Source organism: Aquarana catesbeiana, linkage group LG05, assembly GCF_042186555.1.
Source record: "Aquarana catesbeiana isolate 2022-GZ linkage group LG05, ASM4218655v1, whole genome shotgun sequence".
Taxonomy (NCBI): Eukaryota; Metazoa; Chordata; class Amphibia; order Anura; family Ranidae; genus Aquarana; species Aquarana catesbeiana.
The window spans coordinates 48954724-48976796 of NC_133328.1; the positions used below are offsets into that span (position 1 = coordinate 48954724).

At 43.3% G+C, this 22073-nt stretch overlaps 1 protein-coding gene across 1 annotated transcript in view; it reads right to left on the reverse strand.

The window, feature by feature from the left end:
• The window catches only part of RSU1 (Ras suppressor protein 1), a 246767-nt gene that overhangs the window by 167329 nt on the left and 57365 nt on the right, over window positions 1-22073 (reverse strand). Inside the window, exons 5-7 of the mRNA XM_073629711.1 lie at window positions 14379-14497; window positions 4239-4321; window positions 213-327 (exon numbers count right to left, since the gene is read on the reverse strand). Of these exons, the coding sequence (XP_073485812.1) occupies window positions 213-327; window positions 4239-4321; window positions 14379-14497 (317 nt within the window). The remainder of the gene's footprint in view (window positions 1-212; window positions 328-4238; window positions 4322-14378; window positions 14498-22073) is intronic.

Sequence of the window (22073 nt, forward strand, 5' to 3'; positions counted from 1 at the left end):
GCTGGTGTGCTCCAGGATCCCCAGTCTCAGTCAGAGAATGGTGATGTTAGGGGTCAGGTCAGGAAATGCTTATATTGCTGTGATCTGGCATCAGCCAGAAGAGGGACACTGGGGTAGCATGAAAAAAAAAATAAATAAATAGACAGACGGCAAGCCATAGAACAATGCACAATGATTAAAAAGCATTAAAAAGCAATGTTACCAGTTCTTACCAAGTTCTGGAGGCAGCACAGTCAGCCTGTTTCCCTGTATGTGCAGCTCCTTAAGCTGACTCAGCTCCCCTATCTCTTTAGGCAGCGATATTAGGTCATTATCCCGCAGACTAATCTGTAGGAAAATTAAAATAAAGTAAGACAGTTTGATACCAAGATGAAATATGAGAATCGCTACTTGAAACTATCATGATTATATATGTACATATAAAACAGCAAAGTAAGTTGTGCTTAAAGGGGAATTATAGAGAGCTTTTTTTCTTTAATAATTATAACTGAGACATTTTTTGTTTTAAGTATTTTTTTTTTCAGGTAATAATGAACTATTGCATAGGAATATTTGTATTTTCATTTTTAGCCACCAGATGGAGCTTAAAGAGGAAGTAAACCCTGATGAGTTTACTTCCTCTTTGTTTCCCTGCAAAGGTAAAGCATAATGGGCTACTACGCATCGCATAGTAGCCCATTATGTATCACTTACCTGACAAGGGAGCCTGTGATGTCACCGCTGTCCCTTCTCCTACGAAGCGTCCATCTTCTTTCCGGGTATCGCGGCTCTGGCACTGTGATTGGCTGGAGCCGCGATGACGTCACTCCTGAGCATGCGCGCTGTTTCCGCCACTAACGGCATGATCGCCGTTAAAGACGCCACGCTCAGTGCACCATTGTCTGCGGCGCATGCGCCGTAGACATCGGTGCCTGTCTTTTGGAAATATCTCCTAAACCTATTAGGAGATATTTCTTGCACCTACAGGTAAGCCTTAATCTAGGCTTAGGATAAAACACCACTCATTGTGATCCACCACCACATAGATGTCGCGCTTACCGGAAGGCAAGCTTAATAAGCCTGTGTGTAAACTGGAGGTCCGGATGCCAAACCAGTGGCGCTACTTCTTCGTGCTCAACGTGGACTTGGAAGTACAGCAGATAACAGCTCATACACCAGCCCAGGTTAGGGATCATGAGGGTAAAAGAAAACTGGCCATAGTGTAAATCCGCTTATAAAGTTTATTTAAAAGAAAGGAATTGCACTTACAAGAGTATGTAGTATAAAAACAGTTCGCCGGCCGGCGTTGCATGTACCCGTTCACATCAAGGTCACGATGACGTCAGAGCGTCAACCTGCCGATGTATGTTTCGTCTATAACTGACGTCGTCTGGGGAACGGGCGACGCTCTGACCCATCGCAATAAATACATGTGTGTGCGCCTGGAAATGGCTTGGATACATAGAATTAAGCGTTACAGACCGTTTTAGTTAAACGTGGAGATAGACTTGAATGCGTTTATTGATAATGCTTAGTTATGCTATTCCTTATATTCCTCATATTGCATGTTCCACTGATTGCATATTTTTAGGCCATCTTATATATCGATGTGAACTTGTTGTGACATCTCAGTGACGTATTTGACTATTTTTATATGCATCTAGGCACCCCTTTATAGGGCTAATGCTATCATACATATACACTTTTTTGTCCTGCCTACATATTTTTTATGCCCTATAGATAGTATTCACCCTTCTATGAGCATATTCTACCACTTCCTATATTTAGTGTATATTCATCTGTCTAACACTGTCTGTTTATCGTTCAGGGGGGATTGTCTCATATGGGCCTATATAATGGCGTGGTGTTGTTTCCCATATGCTTTACACCTAGATGTGTATCATTGAGGGTTTGATTTAGATTTTTCTGACATGGCCACTTTTGTTGTATCCACTCATTCCCCTCCTTTTGTCATTCCGGTTGAATGGCATTTTTATATTTCCCCTCTGGGTGGTATTCTTCTTTTCTTTTTTTCCCCACAAGATGGCGCTATGCTGTCCTTTAGCACTATTTCGGCTTTCTCTTCCCCTAAGACGGAGTATGGCCACTTAACAATAATCTATTTTAGGTTGATATGGGTTTATGTCATTGTACGTTCTCATCTAAAGACTGACTACCCATGTGGCCAATTTAATTTTAATTTATAGAACACCCAGAGGGTTTTCACATATATACATTTAAAGTTTAGACCTTTTATTGTTCTATTTGCATTCGAGTTTGACTTTTTGTTTTCAGATAAACGCCCTGTTGCCTGGGCTCTTCCTGGTTCAATCTTCCCAGCTGACTGACTGGTTAAATCTGACGCCTCTGATATGTCACAGCGGGGCGTGATTTTACTTGTCTTTAGTGCGATGAGTCAGAGCGTCGCCCGTTCCCCAGACGACGTCAGTTATAGACGAAACGTACGCCGGGAGGTCGACACTCTGATGTCATCGCACCTTGCCAAGAACGGGCGCTCGCTTGCCGGCGGGCGAACTGCTCTTTTTGCACCAACATTTTGTAAGTGTTCTACTTTATTTTATTAAACTGTTTTACCGGATTCACGCTATGGCCACCTTTGTCCTTATGTCCTTGATATTGGGTGCTGCAATATCCTTTCACATGCGTGGAGTACTCTGCATATTGAGACGCCCCATTGCTAGCGGGATACTGGGACACAGTCTATACAGTCCGACATATGTTTGGGATGTTCATCATCTGTGACGCTGTTAGAGGATTGCCGTATTGCCAGCCGCACACCTTGACTTACGGACGTGCCTGTTATGCTTGCTATCTGGTAAGCGCATATTTTTGATGGTGGAGGATCACTACAAAGGGTGTTTTTTCCTACCTTTTTCCTTGTTTTTTTGTATGTTGTGAATATCTCACAGTTAAACTGCTGCTTTTTAGGGGGGTATTGTTAGCGCAGTGATTTTTTGTTTTTCTTGTTTATTTTATGCATTATCTTAATACAAAAAATGTGTAACTTTTTACTAAAAAAGGCCTGGATTTTTTCCTAAATGCACATAATATAGCTGGATAATGATATTTATAGGTAAAGTTGATAGTTGTAGTTAATATCCGACTGCCTGTTGGGGGATTAGGAAGGATTTTTTTTCCTTGCTGGAGGAAATTGGATAATGCGTTATTGTTTTTTTTGTTTGCCTTCCTCTGGATCAACTGTGGGTATAGGATTGTATATATGGAGGTTTTCTAGTTGTGTGTTTTTTTTTTTTCGTTTTTTTTATGTTGGTAAAACTAGATGGACTTCTGTCTTTTTTTCAACCAGATTAAAGGAGAAGTACAGCCAAAGCTCTTTTGGCTGTAGTTCTCCTGTGGACCCCTCCTGTGACCCCTTTTCAGCAGACAGCGGGCAGAAGCCTGTTGTCGGCTGACGTCACAGAACCAGTCCAGGCTCGGGAAAGATTGCGACCATATGGTCTGGATCAGCCCACATGCCTGAACTGGCACCCGGCTCAGCCCCTCAGCCAGCCACTGAAAGCCTGACCCGGCCACACCCTCCACAGCCCAGCGCTCCAGTGAGCATGGAGGGCAGAGCAGACAGTTGGTGACAGTCACCAGCTGTCTGCTCAGGAAACTCTGAGAGCTGAGCGATCAGTGGTGTTTGATTGCTTGGCTCTGAGCCTTAGAGCCGGTGGGGGGCCGATGCTGCATCCCCCTAGGGAAATGGGATTTAAAAAAAAAAAAAAAAAAATTCCCATACTTCTCTTTTAACTATGTAACTAAGAAGTTGTTAGTATGGGCACCTTTAAAATCTCGCCCTTTGCAATATTTGGATATAAAAAATGATAACTTTCCTTTAAAATTGATGGAGTGTGCAAAATGAGCATCACCAGTGTGGTGAGTTAGGTAGGGCAGCAGCATGAAGTTTGAAGAATTGTGGACAGTGTGAAAAGTATTGTCCTCCTATGCATGTTGTGCACTCATATATAAATAAGGGCTTGTGAATTATAAGACACATTTCCTATTTGTGCTTAGCTGGGCTTTTAACTGCTTGCCCAGAGTCGCCCTTTAATCACACATTCCCTGCAGCGTTGGCGAACGCGGTCATACTGACAAAGACAGGGTGACGCTACTAGTCACAGTAGTTTATTTCTGCAAAATAAACCCAGCTACTTCTTAAATTGACTCAAGTTTACTCTCACAAAAAGGCTCAAGAAAGTGAATTGATTTTCCAGGAATTTAGATAAATTACTTACTATCTGCAACTTTGTGAGCTTCCCAATATCGGCCGGCAGGATTTCAAAATCGTTGTCACTTAGATAGAGAGCACGCAGGGTGGCTGCAAATTAAACAGCAATATATAAACAGAGTGTCGTGAAGCTGCAGCGCCGCAGCCCTGATCAATAGCGTAAGTCAGCTCTGATTAATAACCTCGGCTCGGTGAAAAGCCTCTGACATACCCAGGGCTCACGGTAATAACAAGGAGGTCAAATGCAGATTTAAAGGCTTATTGTACAACTTGCATGTACAGGAAGACATCTATATATTGGAGAATGACAATTAAAGAGGGCCTGTCCCACATGCATTGTGGCAATGTGAATTCAGAAATCTTAATTAAAGATAAATTCTAAGGAGGTACAGAAATAAAAAACACCAATTAACACAGTTATGTATTCATTATAAACAATATCGTTTTAAATTTAGTCAAATACCTGTTTTCATATCAGCTTCTTACAACCCCCCTATACATCAGCATTCATGTGCAGACATGTGCAGACAGGAGAGCAGAGGGTTGGACTCATCAGTCTGCTGCTGCCCCTGTCCTTTCCAATCAGCAGCCAAAAGCCCAGTATACACGATCAGAAAATCATGCGAAAAATACAGATTTCAAAGCAATCGTACGATAATCCGATTGTTAGTACACAAGCAGGGCAGGTCATTGTAAAATTATCCGATGGGGAAAACGCAAAAATTTCTCGTACAATACCAGATCATACGATTTTCCATTTAATCTGTAGAGTTTTCATCCAAAAACACAATGCAATCTGTTACATCACTTCCGAATTTTTATTCTGTTGTACAAGAATTTTCGGAACTTTAGTACTCACAAGCGATAATTTGTCCGATAATCTCATTGTGTATACCAGGCTTAAAGCCCCGTACACGGGACGAACGTCGGGCCATATCTACTGGTCCAATAGAAACCAGCCAGCAATCGGCCCATGTGTACTGCAGCCGGTTTGAGGCCAGCTTCTGTCGAAGGTGCATGACTGAAAAAGGTTTTCCAACCACCAATGGCTGAGAGCACTGACTGGATTGTTCTGGCAGGGGGACTATCCCCCTGTCAAAACACAATAGAACAGCAGGGAAGATTGCTGTACTAACATTGGACTGTTACAGCAGCTCCGACCTTAGCTGTCAGATTTTTTTTTCGCTCATCTCGCTGCGATGAATGAAAAAAAAAAAAAATTTGCAGTGTGTACTAGGCTTAAAGTGTTCCTAAACTCAGGACTCTGCATTCATTAGATCTGGTCTCCCATAGTACACAAAACATGGAAATGCAATTATTTTAGTAAATATAGACTGCTAAATACCTTCTCTCATCAGCAGTATATAGCAGTCTTACGACTTCTATTGGTGTCTGGCCGAGCACTGGTTAAAGCTTGTAGGAGGAGTTTTCATTCTCCTCTGAATGTCCTATGAGGCTGCATGACCCCTGACCTAGGGCTGGGAGATTTTCCAAAAAAAAAAAAGAGATTTTCTTTAAAAAAAAAAACTCGATTCATGATTCGAATCAAGTTTTTTGTTTTTTTTTGGACACTGCGCCGGTCCTGAGGAGCTGCAGGCAGGAGTTTTTAGTTGCGGCCGCGGCTTCGGCCTAGTCCGCGGCGTCTGGCCTCGCAGACTAGGCCGAAGCCATGGCCTCACCTAAAAACTCCTGCCTGCAGCTCCTCAGGACCGGCGCGGTGTCAGCGCCGGTCCTGGGGAGCTGCAGGCAGGAGTTTTTAGGCTAGGTCGCAGCTTCGGCCTAGTCCGCGGTGTCCGGCCTCGCGGACTAGGCCAAATCCTAAAAACTCCTGCCCGCAGCTCCTCAGGACTAGCGCGGTGAAAAAAAAAAAAAAATCTAAAAAATCGATTTGCTTAAATTTTGAATCGATTTGACCTCTCAACTCGATTCAAGATTTAAATAGATTTTTTATCCAGACCTACCCTGACCCTCTGTCTGGAAAGTGCTAATTGGCCCTGTGCCGATCACATGCACTCTCCCCAGAAAAACTCTCTAGCAATACACACCAAACTGAGCATGTGCAGAGTGCCCCCCAATGCTCTGAACGATCAGGAGATGGATTGGGAACTGTGGAAGAAGAGGAGGATCAGAGAAGACAGGATCAAACAGCCTTTTTAGAAAATGCACAATATTAACCCCTTAGGTTCCACAGTGTGTAGAACAAGCATGTTTTACTGCATATACAGACTGATTTTACTGTTGTGGGTCTAGTAACACTTTAAGGGTGTGTTCTTGGGCAAAAGTTGTGTAGAGCTTCAGGACCTTGCTCATAAAACAGTCTGCAGTTACAAAAATTCTTTGGCAGGTTTCATTCCAACAGTCCCGCGATCAGATTACAATGACACCATGGGGGTTATTTACGAAAGGCAAATCCGCTTTGCACTGCAAGTGCACTTGGAAGTGCAGTCGATCTAAATCTACGGAGTAGATCTGAAATGAGGGGAAGCTCTGCTGGTTTTATCATCCAATCATGTGCAAGCTAAAATGCTGTTTTTTTATTTTCCTTGCATGTCCCCCTCAGATCTGCAGCGACTTTACTTTCAAGTGCACTTGTAGTGCAAAGAGGGTTTTCCGTTAATAAATAACCCCCCATGGGGAGGATTCTCGCATCGAGCTTGAATGTGTGGATTGGAGAACCAGTTCAATTCATTTTTTTTGCTCAGCCCGCTGGCTGAATGAAGAAAACTGAACCATGTATGGCCAGCCTTGTAGGTTGTCATGTTGATTCTCTGTTGATTCTCTGGCTTACTATTATTTATTATAAATTATTATTTATGAAAAACACTAATGCTGGCCATAGATGGCTCAAATTTCAAAATTTCTTTGGATTGAAAATTTTTGAAATTGCCCCAGGGAAGCAAGTGGTTAAAATTAACTCGTCAGTAGCAAACTGAAACAAAAACTGGCATAACTTAGCAGGAAGTACTGTAAGGTTTCCATACATAATATACACCAAAGAAGTATTCTCTCCTTATCACTTGAAGCCCTCTGAAAAAGATAATTTCCATAATCTGTTCCACACTAAATGGTATCTCTTTGTGTAACATCCTCCGGGTGATGAATTTATAGACTGGCCTGTGTTTATGGACTCATTTGCATTTTATAGTAAACGGAATTTCTGAACTGCAAACGTGCTTTTATAGTGCACACATGAGAGCCATAGAGGCTCTGTAATGGCAACCAAAGCCAAATTATTCCTATGGTTTATTTAATGTGGTTTATCAAGAGTAGTGTAAAAAGTGAGCAGCGAGCCAACATACAGAACAATCACCAGGACACCGTCTGAACAATAATGTGTCACTTTTTGCTGTTTGTTGTATCTTGTATAGTTTGTTCATTTGTTTCAATCAAATGCATGTTGGCTTTTTCCCTTAACACTGCTGTTGAAGACCCTTGAAGAGATGAGAGAGAAGTAAGAAGAATAGAGGTCTATAGGAGGAATAGTCTTATATGAACACCACTGATTGATGACGATATTTCAAAACTGACAGATCTTTTAACAGATAATGCAAAGAATGAGAACACCACAAGTTTATAATAAATCTTGATAAAAGATCAGAAGTTATATCAAATGTGTTATGGGGATCACAACTCTCCTTCATCAGGTCTGCCAGCGGTTGAAGGAAATACTGGACAATAAAAAGGATCAGGGATTATAGTGCAAATGACAGTGCGGGTGTCAATCTGACCGGCTTTACCTTCTGATCATTTATCGAGATTAATAATATATAACAGACTTGTTAGAAATGTTGCATTCTCATCATCCTTTGCATCTTCTTTGAACCAATTCTGTGGACCTGTAGGCAGGGCCACTGATAGGGGGGTACCACCGGGCCTCCTGTAGGGGGCCTGGACACACAGGGGGATCGGTGCAGTGGGGTGGAAGGACAATTACAGAACAATACTGTGTCTATGTCTCTCCCTCCAGCAGCTGAAAGCCAGTTTCTCCCCCTCTCCCTCCCGCCGGCATCCAGCTGCTGGAGCTAGAGACAAAGCCAAAGTACATTGTTCTGCAATTGTCCTCACCTCCCACTGCACCGATCCCCCTCCCTGTAATGCCCACATCAAAATCCCCTCCAGTGTGCCTGGGCCCTCTCCCCCCGGCTGCTGTGGGTGAACAGGCGGATGGAGAGTGGGGAAAGGGGCTGGTAAATATCTCATTTAATGGCTCCTCCTTTTTCTGAATTGGACACATTAAGTATTCAGTACGGATTGCTCCTGTGTCCATCCTTAACAGAGCATAGTAAACTGTGCTTACTTACGATGCTTCAGTTTATTATGAATGAACAGAAGCCTCTGTCTCCTGTTCATTCATCTTTAGTGCAACTGAGGCTACAGAGAAAGAAATTGAAGAATCTGTATCCTCAATTCCACTGTCTCAAAAGTGAGATGTTAGGGGGCTGTTTAGACCCCTGATATTTCATTCAACCCCCCAACAGCATTGTAAAAAATAACAATAAAAACATGTTGTAAAAAGTAAATTTCAAGAATGTAAAAAAAAAATAAAAATAAAAAACAATTGGAAAAAGTTATTAAATTTTTTTTTTAATTGTCAGGCTGTACGGGGCCTCATGCTTTCTAATGACAGCCCTGCCTGTAGGGATATCCTGTATATTAGAGAGCTGCCTTCTTAAAACTGGAGATCATACTTGACTATACTTACCCTTGGGTCCAGCACCCCACGAACACTTCCCTTAGATAGCAGTAATCAGCATGGATTTATGAAGAATCGTTCTTGCCAAACCAATCTATTAACCTTCTATGAGGAGGTGAGTTGCCATCTAGATAAAGGAAGGCCCGTAGACGTGGTGTATCTGGATTTTGCAAAAGCATTTGACACAGTTCCCCATAAACTTTTACTGTACAAAATAAGGTCCGTTGGCATGGACCATAGGGTGAGTACATGGATTGAAAACTGGCTACAAGGGCGAGTTCAGAGGGTGGTGATAAATGGGGGGTACTCGGAATGGTCAGGGGTGGGTAGTGGGGTTCCCCAGGGTTCTGTGCTGGGACCAATCCTATTTAATTTGTTCATAAACGACCTGGAGGATGGGGTAAACAGTATAATCTTTGTATTTGAGGACTATACTAAGCTAAACAGGGCAATAACTTCTCCGCAGGATGTGGAAACCTTGCAAAAAGATCTGAACAAATTAATGGGGTGGGCAACTACATGGCAAATGCGGTTCAATGTAGAAAAATGTAAAATAATGCATTTGGGTGGCAAAAATATGAATGCAATCTATACACTGGGGGGGAACCTCTGGGGGAATCTAGGATGGAAAAGGACCTGGGGGTCCTAGTAGATGATAGGCTCAGCAATGGCATGCAATGCCAAGTTGCTGCTAACAAAGCAAACAGAATATTGGCATTAAAAAGGGATCAACTCCAGAGATAAAATGATAATTCTCCCGCTCTACAAGACTCTGGTCCGGCCTCACCTGGAGTATGCTGTCCAGTTCTGGGCACCAGTCCTCAGGAGGGATGTACTGGAAATGGAGCGAGTACAAAGAAGGGCAACAAAGCTAATAAAGGGTCTGGAGGACATTAGTTATGAGGAAAGGTTACGAGCACTGAACTTATTCTCTCTGGAGAAGAGACGCTTGAGAGGGGATATGATTTCAATATACAACTACCGTACTGGTGGACACCACAATAGGGATAAAACTTTTTCGCAGAAGGGAGTTTAACAAGACTCATGGCCACTCATTAAAATGAGATGAAAAGAGGTTTAACCTTAAACTACGTAGAGGGTTCTTTACTGTAAGAGCGGCAAGGATGTGGAATTCCCTTCCACAGGCAGTGGTCTCAGCGGGAGGCATTGATTTCAGGAAACTATTAGATAAGCACCTGAACAACCGCAACATACAGGGATATACAATGTAATACTGACATATAATCACACACATAGGTTGGACTTGATGGACTTGTGTCTTTTTTCAACCTATCCTACTATGTAACTATTCTCGGTTCACATATGTCTGGGCAGTTTCTTTGTAATTTTTCAAAGGAGTTTGGTGCGGTTTCATTCACCGGTTCAGGTGCGAATTTGATAAGTGTATGACACCTGAACTGGACCTATAATCATACAGGACACTTAAAAAAAAATAAAAATAAGTTCAAAATGCATCCATATCGCATATGCAGGGCCTTGGAAACGTATTCGTACCCCTTGAAATTTTCCACATTTTGTCATGTTACAGCCAAAAACTTAAATGTATTTTATTGTTTTTTATGTGATAGACCAACACAAAGTGGCACATTATTGTGAAGTGGAAGGAAAAAGATAAACATTTTTTACAAATAAATATGTGAAAAGTGTGGTGTGCATTTGTATTCAGCCCCCCGGAGTCAATATATTGTAGAACCGCCTTTCACTGCAATTACAGCTGCAAGTCTTTTTGGGGATGTCTCTACCAACTTTGCACATCTAGAGAGTGACATTTTTGCCCATTCTTCTTTGGAAAATAGCTCAAGTTTTGTCAGACTGGATGGAGAGCGTCTGTGAACAGCAATTTTCAAGTCTTCCAAGTCTTTCAAGTCCACAGCTTCTCAATTGGATTTAGGTCTTGACTTTGTGCCATTCTAACACATGAATATGCTTTGATCTAAACCATTCCATTGTAGCTCTGGCTGTATGTTTAGGGTCGTTGTCCTGCTGGAAGGTGAACCTCCGCCCCAGTCTCAAGTCTTTTGCAGACTCTAACAGGTTTTCTTCTAGGTTTTCTTCTTTCTCGAGAGAAAACAAATGCAGGAACTGGCGGCAGAGGAGAGTGACCTGCCTGCTCTGGGAATACTACAAACATCTGAGGATCCTGACGTGGGAGTTCGCCTATCCCTGCAGAGGGTAGTATCTGCTTGTGTGTCCGACCTTGTCACAGAGGAGGTCCATCAACTCTGGTAAGCGTTCAATCTCACTGTTACCTGGATGCACCTGGAGTCTGGAAGTTCCCCTCACATCCCGTCCTTTCACCTTCCCTCTTATATGGATGAATGTGGCTGATTTTTGGATGGTGGATTCCCGTTTATTGGATTCACTAAATGAAATTTTTTTCACTGAACTTTTATTAATGAATGGACTTTCTTTATGCCTTAAGAAATTTCACCATCACTTTGTGATTTAATAATCTTCCACTAGATTTTAGTTAGGGGTATCAGAGTAAAGGGAGCTGAATACAAGTGCACACCACACTTTTCAGATATTTATTTGTAAAAAAAATTGAAAACAATTTATTAATTTTCCTTCCACTTCACAATTACGTGCCATTTTGTGTTGGTCTATCACATAGAATCCCAATACAATACATTTACGTTTTTGATTGTAACATGACAAAATGTGGAAAATTTCAAGGGGTGTGAATATTTTTTCAAGGCACTGTATGTGAACCGAGCCTAAACCACACCCATGCAGCACGGATGCCTAAAGCTGGCCACATACAGTATGTTACACTATGTTTGTACACTCTTTTTCGAGTTCAGCAACAAATGCATAGTGTGAGGTACCTCTACTATTCAGTAAATCAAATTCTATGCACTCTAAAGCCGCGTACACACGAGCGGAATGTCCGACAGAAAAAGTCAGACGGAAGCTTTTCATCGTCTATTCCGATCGCGTGTAGGCCTCATCGGACTTTTTTTTTCCAAAATTCTGACGGACCTAGAAATGGAACATGTTCTAAATATTTCCGACGGAACCAATTCCTATCGGGAAAAACGATCGTCTGTATGCTGTTCCGATGGACCAAAAACGACACATGCTCTAAAGCAAGTACGAGAAGGAAGCTATTGGCTACTGAACTTCCTTTTTCTAGTCCCGTTGTAAGTGTTGTACGTCACCGCGTTCTGGACGGTCAGACTTTGGTCGGACTTTGGATTGACCGTGTGTAGGCAAGACCGCTTGAATGGAATTCTGTCGGAGAAACCTTCGGAGTTTATGCCGACGGCAAAATCGGTCGTGGGTGCGTGGCATTATAGACTGATGCCAGATGCACTTTCTAAATAGACTTCAACTGTGTCTCCAACCCCAACCTCTGGCACTCCCCCACCAAAAATTGGTGGCTTCCCATTTGCTTAATAAAAAAAGGCAACTCCTGAAATATTGTGGCATTCGCAAGCAGATGTGCTAGTTCTATTCGTAGTGCATGTGGTGGCATGTATTTGGGTTGAATATGTATTCACTGAATTTCATCATAAATTAACAAGAATAAATCTAAACAACAATTTGGGGTACAGAAAAGAAAAAGGGAAGGGGGAGCAAAGATTTCCATTTTAGTGAAAAAATAAATTCACAATTATAATGACAATGAGGTCCTGATAAAAAAGGTCCATCAGTGAATCATCAAGATGTTAAGATGCAAAATGAAAAGAAAAAAAAAAAAGGGAGGAAAAGAGAGAATAGATTAACCCACATACAAGTGAAATCAAGACGAGGTCAGTACAGTGTAAAAATTTTCGGGGACCGAAAAGTCAGGAAGGTGGTTACCTATGGAAGCATACCCTATCTTATTAGAGGTGGAGTTATGGATCCATATGTACCACAATTTGTTATGTTTTCCCAATTGTCCATTCCTTTAGCTTGCTTCTCCTTCATAAGCATAAAGTCGTTCATGAGGTCCACCCATGCATTTAGAGAGGGGGGAACAGTCTTCCAAAATCAGGGAATGAGCTGCTTGGCAGCTCATAGGAAAAAACTAAGAAGATTCGTTTTTTGGGACCTAATTGAGCCTGTAAGAATGGAAAGGAGTGCCATATTGGGAGAGGGGGTAAGAGACTCATCATACATCTCATTATATATTTCGAAGATCAGTTTCCAAAATGGACAGATATGGTTACATTCCCACCAGATATGCATATACGTGCCCCTCGTTCTGTGACAGCGCCAACAAAAGATCCGGTGAATTAGGAAAAATTCCACTCAGCGTGACTGGGTCACTGTACCATCTGGATAATTTTTTCTCCTGAATATAGCAGGCGATCGAGGATTTATGTGTGAACGTGAAAGAATTATGCCATTCCTCAGGGGATATCTCCATCTCTAGTTCCCTTGCCCACACCACTGTATACATAGGTAGCGAGCTATGTGTATAAGACATAATCATTTGACGGCAACGTATTTAAAAGACAAACATATAAGGGAGCTGTTTTACCTGATCAATGATTCGTATTTCGGTTCATCCAGAGATTTACACAGCCCTGCCAGACAGACAGAACAGCCAGTCTAGTGACCTGACTTTTGTCTACCACAGCTTCATAATATTAGAGGGTCGTGTCTCTGCCCCCAGCCTATGACTGGATAGTGAAGGAAAAGCAGCACACTTTTGTGCTCATCTACTGATCACTGCAGCATGTCTGATTATCTTCTTGTGCGGTTTCATCACTATTTCTTGAGGCCCGGTTCACATCTAAGCGGGTGGTGGCAGGTGTGGATATTGCGGCGTTTCTCCCACCTGCAGTCAAAACGTGCTGCTGTTTAAAAACCCCCTGGGCTGCCTTTCATTCTTAACGGCACCCCAACAAATTTAAAAATGCAGCGCATTTGCGGGTATGGGAACTGAGATTTCCCATCCGCTGCTTTTCTTAAAATTCTGCATGCACCTTTTTTCTGCATGAATGAGTGAATGAATGGGCTGCCGTGTCTGCCAAACGAGGGCCAGAAACCCACATTTATGTGCATCAGGCCTGAATCTATATTGCAGTAAAAGTTTTTTCATAGCGCTGACCTCTTCAATTTAAAATTCAAACCCTCTTTTTTATTAAGCACATACCTGGATTAATTGGTGTTTTTGTATCTTTAAATTAATAAACAAATTATGTAATTATCACAAAATATGTTAATTACGGTTTGGAATGCATTTTGTTATGGGATCTACTAGTGCCTACAGTCTAGCTGTAGAATCTGTAGGTCTGGACCCCCCCAAAAAAGTCCCAAAATACATATACTGGGGTCAATATATTGTTAGAAATGCTATGCATTCATCAGAATGTTATTGAGAAGTCTGTTTCACAGACTGCTGGAATCCCTAAAAGCAATATATGGACACTGGGGCCACAAGCGTTAAGCATCTCTGGTATACAAAGGCCATGAAAACAGGACAGAAAATGTTCTTACTTAAATAAAAGAAGTTTCCAGGTAAGGAGGTCTCACTCAGGTTGTTATAAGTCAGATCAAGGACTTCCAGTGAAGGCAAGGAGCCAAATCCCCTTGGTAAAGAATTTAACCGGTTCATGCTGAAAGACACAAGAAAAGGAATCGTAACTCAAATCTAGATTTAGCAATAAAGGGTAAGGCAAAAAAAACACAGCAAGTGAAAGCTGCAAACACTGCAATTGCACCAAAATTGATAAATTTACTCTAATTACCTTAATCTGAATTCTCTGCATTCCACTTTATCCAGAATCCAGAGAGCACCTTATATGGTCAGTAGGAATGTATATATTTCGAAAACATCCTAATCTCCAAACATATTGCACAAATGTCCACGGCAGGTTTAAATCTAAGGGCTGCCTATCCACTAAAGGATCCTTCAGTGGATGGGTCTGGGAATACCCTTTAAGCTTTACAATCTGGGGTTCAAAGAACCCCTGATTAATGACAAAAGCAGTGTATAGCATTGCCTGGGTAAAACATTGAACCCCTGAAAGGTAGTATGCGGTCCCTATTTGCATCACAAGGCTTAATTTCCCCCCCTTCCCAGGTACTTACCACTTTCTGGCAGTGGTGGCCTCCTACAATGCTCACCACTTGAGCCCTCTAATCTTCTCCAGAGCTACCTGCCCATGCACAGTACCTCCCTATACACTTGATTGGGGCTTAACTCCTACAGTAGAGATGCAAGGAGTTCAGCCCAATTCAAGGGAGTTACATTGATTGCCAAAGCAGGCAAGCCTTGCCTCCAACCGCTCCCCCAACAAATACTGCTGCAGCCCATCACAGTGGGCATTGTACTGGGCTGGGTCTTGGAAGAAGCTATGCAAATATCAATAAGCCTTGATGGATAATCATCAGTCTGGAGGAGTGGACGTTCACATGTCTGCTGCATTTGCATGCATACTGCTCTAAGTAATGCCCACACGTGTTGCTGAGCCTCTATAATTAAATGAATTGAAATCCAATGAGTGAAAGTGGCAGGCCAGGGACAGTATGGCTGGGGGAGGAAAGAACTAGTTGATGATGAATGTTCTCCAGCCAGGAAATTAGGTGGGCTCTATGCTTGCTGCAGCTTCTAATGCACACTGTAAGAAGCTGAGTAAGCAATTTCAGCACAGGAGAGGAGCCCATGTAACTGTTGCAGGACCAAAAAGGTATGGCTAGAGTTCATCTTCAATATCGTTTTTAAGGAAACACTTAAGTCAGGTCAGATTTAAAGGAGGAAAAAAACAAAAACAGAATTTGCTATAAAAAGATCTAATCATCCCCAAATAAGAAGGGATTCAATCCTTTGGAGTGCTAAAACTTTTCATTCATGAGACCTACAGCTCTCCGCCAGTAAAGATAAGAAAAATCTTCTAGGTTGAGCAGATCAGACTGCTATTGCTTGGCCAGCTACCTGTCGATCATTGTCCTGTGGGCAGGAGCAACTGCTGTCTTAGCACTTTGAATAACAGGCTATGGGGCGGGGGGGCAAGCAGGACTTTTCTCTGAGAATATGATGGGTGAAATTAGGACCACCTGCCCAATTAATATGTAAAATTCAGGAAAAGCGAGTTTTAGTGGGAGCCAGATCATCATCAACCAGGAGCTTATAAAACCATGCCGGCATGACTTGACCCGGAGCATCCCTTTAAGAAAGGACTGGATAGGTGAAACACAATTTTTCTTTTTCAGTTCCTATAAGTTGTACCATCCAATGTACAAGCAACAGTTTGAATCAGATCTGATTATTTTGTCTGAGTCAGTAAAGAAAAAATAAAAGATCTCTGATCAAGAATGATTGTTTGCCAAAATAATAAGATTTATGGCCATTATGTTTGCCCTACTCTTTGGGCTTTTAAAACAATCTTCCCCTGTATTTTGATTGAATGGAACAGCTTTCAGCAAAAATTGATGGAACACTCAAATACTTAGAAATATAGATGTTTGAATATCCCTGCTGGGACTATATTGCGTTCTATTTTTATCCGGAAAAAGCACTTGATATTCAGCCCAGTCCAAAACTTTATACCGGATATTCTAATGGAAATGGCTGCGGAAAGATTTATTTTTTTTTCCTCGTTACTGACGTTTTCACTAGTGTCAAGAATAAAGCTAGTTTCTGGTTAAAATGTAACGGTGTCAGCACCTATGAAAGTCTGCAAGATAACATTATGGGGGAGATTTACTAAAACTGGAGCCCTCAGAATCTGGTGCAGCTGTGCATGGCAACCAATCACCTTGTTCAATTAAGCTTTGACAAAAAAATCCCTGGAAGCTGATTGGTTTCTTTGCAGAGCTACACCAGATTTTGCAGTCTCCAGTTTTAGTAAATCTCCCCCATTTGTTTTTGGCCTACAACCAGGGAGATTTCACTTTTGTCCCCCAGATACACATGGAGCTGCTAACACTGCGGAATAGCTAGGTTTTCAATTTCTAATATGCAACCCATTAAATGTAAGGAAAGTGAAAGGATAAATGGAGCCCTGGAAGACATGCCCAAAAAAAGGCAGGTAGAGGGCAAAGGACTTGTCACTAGAATTGTCTGCCTGCAACTGACCTTGTAGTCAGTTGTAGGAACAGGGTTTTGCTTCCTCGTGTTGCTGCCTCCAGCAAGGAGAACAATGAACAGTACAGTAGCACAGCATTGGCCAATCTCATGTCAAATCTCTCCTCAGACTAGAAGAGGCAGCAGTGCCTTTGATTATGGGTCTCCAAACTTTCTAAACAAGGGGCCAGTTTACTGTCCTTTAGACTTTAGGAGGCCCGGACTCTTGCCATTGGGAGTAGAAAAGGTCCCAACATCAGTGGAAAAAAACAATGCCCCATCGTTGGTGTCAGTGGGAGGAATTGTGCCCTATCGTTAGCATCAATGGGCCCAATTGATGTGTCATTGGGAGGGATTGTACCAGATCACTGGTGTCATTGGGAGGGATTGTGCCAGATCACTGGTGTCATTGGGAGGAACTGTGCCCCTATCGTTGGTGTCAGTGGGCCCCATTGTTGGTGTCATTGGGAGGGATTGTGCCACATCGCTGGTGTCACTGGGAGGAAATTACCTTTATTGGTTTTTGGGGGGGAGGGTCATGCCCCAATGTTGGGATCAATGGATGAAATAATGCCCAAGGGCTAGATAAAAGCAAGCAAAAGGCCACACCTGATCACTGTGCCGCAGTTCGGAGACCACTGCCTTATATGTTCTCATACCGCAGATACACTTACTCACATAGGCACACTCACATACCAGGAAGTGCAGATCTTTCTCAGGAGGAATTACACAAGGCAAAATTAAAATTTCAAAATGTGCCTATAACATGGCAGATCTTGCCTAGGTAGGGAAAATCTCTATTTAGCTGATGGAGCACAGAAAAACACTTACAAAGAGTTGACAACTATCTCCCCAATCCCATGACATAGCACTGGGCCAATCACCAAGCAGTAGAACGGTCACATGACATGAAGGTTAGCAAGTCACATGCTGCTCCATACCCAGTATTTTCTTTGCGCCTTATGGATGAACAGCCAGTAACACTTTTCCTGTCTTAGGGTGGTAGCACTCATTGCACTGTATCTACAGAGAGCAACCTTGTCAGCATAGGACAGAATTATAGAATATCTCCCCTTCTCTATAAGACTGTGAGGAGATGTTCTGTAGTTCACATATAGCTGTAAACAATGTAACTGATAACAGTGGGGCACAGACAGAGAGCACAGGTTAACAGAGGACAAGATTTCTGGTGGGACCGAAAGGTGTTTTATGTTCTTATGATTTCAATGGTATACTACCTTCATGTTGTGTGGGGACCTTGTATTGTTTTGGCGCGTCACACTGCTACTTTTTTTTTTCCTTTATAAATATATACACAGCGTTCAAGTCTCTGCACAGCAACTAGGTGCACTTAACTGCGGTCAGACTTGTGCTGCCATCCGCAGGTAAATGTAGCACATCTGCATTTTTCTGTCCTACACATCACCACATTGTAGTCGTAAATGGAGCACATAGGAAACAATTATTTTCTATGTGTCCTAGAGGTGACCCATGTTCTGTGCAGAAAAACGCAAGGTCACTGCATAAAGCGTGAACAAGCCTTAACAGGCCAAGAGGGACCAAATAATAGGATTTTTTAAAACAGCTTACCTGTAAAATCCTTTTCTTTCGAAGGACATCGCGGGACACAGAGCCACAGTAATTACTGATGGGTTATATAGGTATCACTGGTGATTGGACACTGGCACACCCTATCAGGAAGTTCAACCCCCTATATAATCCCTCCCCCTTGCAGGGATACCTCAGTTTTGTAGCCAAGCAATATAGTGTATTAGAAGAGGGGCGGGACCTCTGTGTCCCGTGATGTCCTTCGAAAGAAAAGGATTTTACAGGTAAGCTGTTTTAAAAAATCCTATTTTCTTTCTCGAACATCACGGGACACAGAGCCACAGTAATTACTGATGGGATGTCCCAGAGCAATGCTACCTGAGGGGGGGGAACCAAGACCAAGTAGGGTGCAATCAGACCTGAGGACCCTGTACCGCTGCCTGCAGCACACTACGCCCAAAGGCAATATCCTCATGCCTTCTCACATCCACCTGATAGAATCTGGTGAATGTATGAACTGAAGACCAGGTTGCGGCCTTGCAGATTTGAGCCATAGAGGCCCGGTGATGCACTGCCCAAGAAGCACCAATAGCCCTTGTGGAATGTGCCCTGATCTGAAACGGAGGAATCTTCTGTTTCAAACCGTAAGCTTGAATGATCAACTGTCGAATCCATTTAGAAATGGTAGCTTTTGACGCTGCCTGTCCTCTATTGGGACCCTCTGGCAGCACAAACAAAACATCCGTCTTGCGGATCTGAGTAGTTGCCCCTAGATAGGCCTTAACTGCTCTTACTACATCCAACGAATGTAGAGATCTCTCTTCCGGAGAACAGGGATCTGGAAAAAAGGAAGGTAGAACAATGTCTTGGTTTAAATGAAAATCAGAAACCACCTTCGGTAAAAAACTAGGATGAGGGCGTAGTACCACTCTATCCTTGTGTATAATCAAATAAGGCTCCTTACAGGAAAGAGCTGCTAATTCTGATACTCTTCTAGCAGAAGAGATGGCCACCAGAAAAATTAATTTCCTTGTCAACAAGACCAAAGGAATCTGACTTATTGGTTCAAAAGGCCGTTTCTGTAACACAGCCAGGACCAAATTCAAGTCCCAGGGGTTTAGGGGCGCTTTAACCGGAGGATTAAGACGCATCACCCCCTGCATAAAGTTTCGGACCAAAGAATGCGAAGCAAGTGGCCGCTGAAATAATACTGATAAAGCAGAGACCTGGCCCTTGATGGTACTCAAGGCCAGCTTCATCTCTAATCCCATCTGTAGAAAATCAAGGATTCTACCTATGACATATTTCCTGGGATGCCAACCCCTGGATTCACACCAGGTTATATAAGCCTTCCAGACTCTATGATAAATCATCCTGGAAGCTGGCTTCCTTGCATTAATCAAGGTAGATATGACAGGACCTGAGAGCCCACGACTCTTCAGAACGTGGTCTCAATAGCCAAACCGTCAAATTTAGCGTTTGTAAGGCAGGATGGAACACTGGACCTTGAGATAACAGGCCTGGGCGTTCCGGTAGTGTCCACAGGGAACCTACCGTCATCCTTACTATTTCTGCATACCAAGTCCTTCTGGGCCAAGCGGGGGCCACCAGAAGTACCGACTTCCTTTCCTGCCTGATCCTGCGAAGGAGTCGTGATAGTAGCAGAATAGGCGGGAATGCGTAAATCAGTGAGAACCGATGCCACGGAATCACCAACGCATCCGTCCCGCATGCAAGAGGATCTTTTGTCCTTGCCACAAATCTGTCTATCTTTTTGTTGAATCGGGATGCAAAGAGATCTACATCTGGAACCCCCCATCTTTGGCATATGGCCCAAAAGACGTCGGGATGCAGAGACCATTCCCCTGGAAGTAACTGCTGGCGACTTAGATAGTCCGCCTGCCAATTCTCTATTCCCGGGATGAAAACTGCCGATATGCATGGCACATGCATCTCTGCCCAGACTAAGATCTGGTTCACCTCTTTTTGAGCAGCTCGGCTCCGGGTGCCTCCCTGATGATTGACATAAGCCACTGCTGTGGCATTGTCGGACTGGATCCTGACCGGACAACCCTGTAGCCTGATAGTCCAGGCCTTTAGAGCTAGATGTATCGCCCGGATCTCCAGAATGTTGATGGGTAAGGTCCTCTCTGTCTTGGACCATACCCCTTGGACCGCAGCCTGTTCCAGAACTGCTCCCCAACCTGACAGACTGGCATCTGTTGTTACCACCGTCCAGGTAACCGGTAGAAAGGATTTCCCCTTCTGCAGGTTTTCGGGTATGAGCCACCAATTGAGGCTCTGACGCACCGCATGCGACAGGTGCATCGGAAAGTCTAATGCCTGAACCTTCTTGTTCCAGGTCGACAGAATACTGTGTTGCAGCATTCTTGAGTGAAACTGAGCATAAGGAACTGCTTCGAATGAAGACACCATCTTCCCTAGTAGCCTCATACAAAGGTGGACTGAGGGACCCTTCTTGGTCCTTACTGTCAGAATCAGCTCTCTCAAAGCAGTGATCTTTGCCTGGGGTAGAAATATTTTCTCCTGGCTTGTATCTATAATCAGACCTAAATACTCCAGTCTTCTTACTGGTTTTAGGAAAGACTTTTCTAAGTTGAGGATCCAACCCAGGTGTTCTAGATACCTGACCGTGGTCCTCAAGTTTCCATTCAAAGAGGCTACCGACCGGTCTATCAAAAGCAGGTCGTCTAGGTATGCTATGACAGCTATACCCTGAGCCCTTAATCTGGCCAGAGGAGGAGCCAAGATCTTTCTGAACACTCGAGGTGCAGTGGCTATCCCAAAAGGCAGAGCCACAAACTGGAAATGGCGCCCTCCTACCTCGAAGCGCAGAAACTTCTGATGAGCAGGAAAAATGGGCACATGCAGATATGCATCTCTGATGTCTATTGATGCCAGAAATTCTCCTCCCTGCAGGGTGGGAACTACTGTTCGAATTGATTCCATGCGGAAGGATTGAATCCTTAGGAATCGGTTCAGATCCCTTAAGTCCAGAATGGGCCTGACATCCCCATTTGGCTTTTGGACCGTAAAAAGGTTGGAATAGAAGCCCAATCCCTGGTCCTTTGCGGGAACTATCATAATGACCTCCTGCGACAAAAGTCGCTCTAATGCTAGAAGGAGCGACTGCTTCTTCTCTGGGTCTCTGGGAACATTTGATCTGAGGAACCGAGGAGAAGGGAATTCCTGAAACTCCAGCTTGTACCCTAAGGTTACCGTGGAGACTACCCATCTGTCCTGGAAGTCCTCGTGCCAGAGCTCTGAGAACTGTCGCAGTCTTCCCCCCACTCGAGTGAGCGGGGGCGCCCCCTCATGCAGAGGTCTTAGTGTTTTGCCTAGTAGGCTTCTTTCCCCAGGACTTCTTTTGTCCCTGGGGTTGACTCTTGTCTCTGGACCCCGATGGAGGCGGCCGTCGAGACTGCCTGGAGGCTGAAGCCCCCGGCGCTGGGGAAAGAGTCCGTTTGAAAGAGGGACGCTTACTCTTCTTCTTGACAGGTAAGAGAGTGCTTTTCCCACAAGAGATTCTCTTGATATAGTTATCCAAGTCCTCTCCA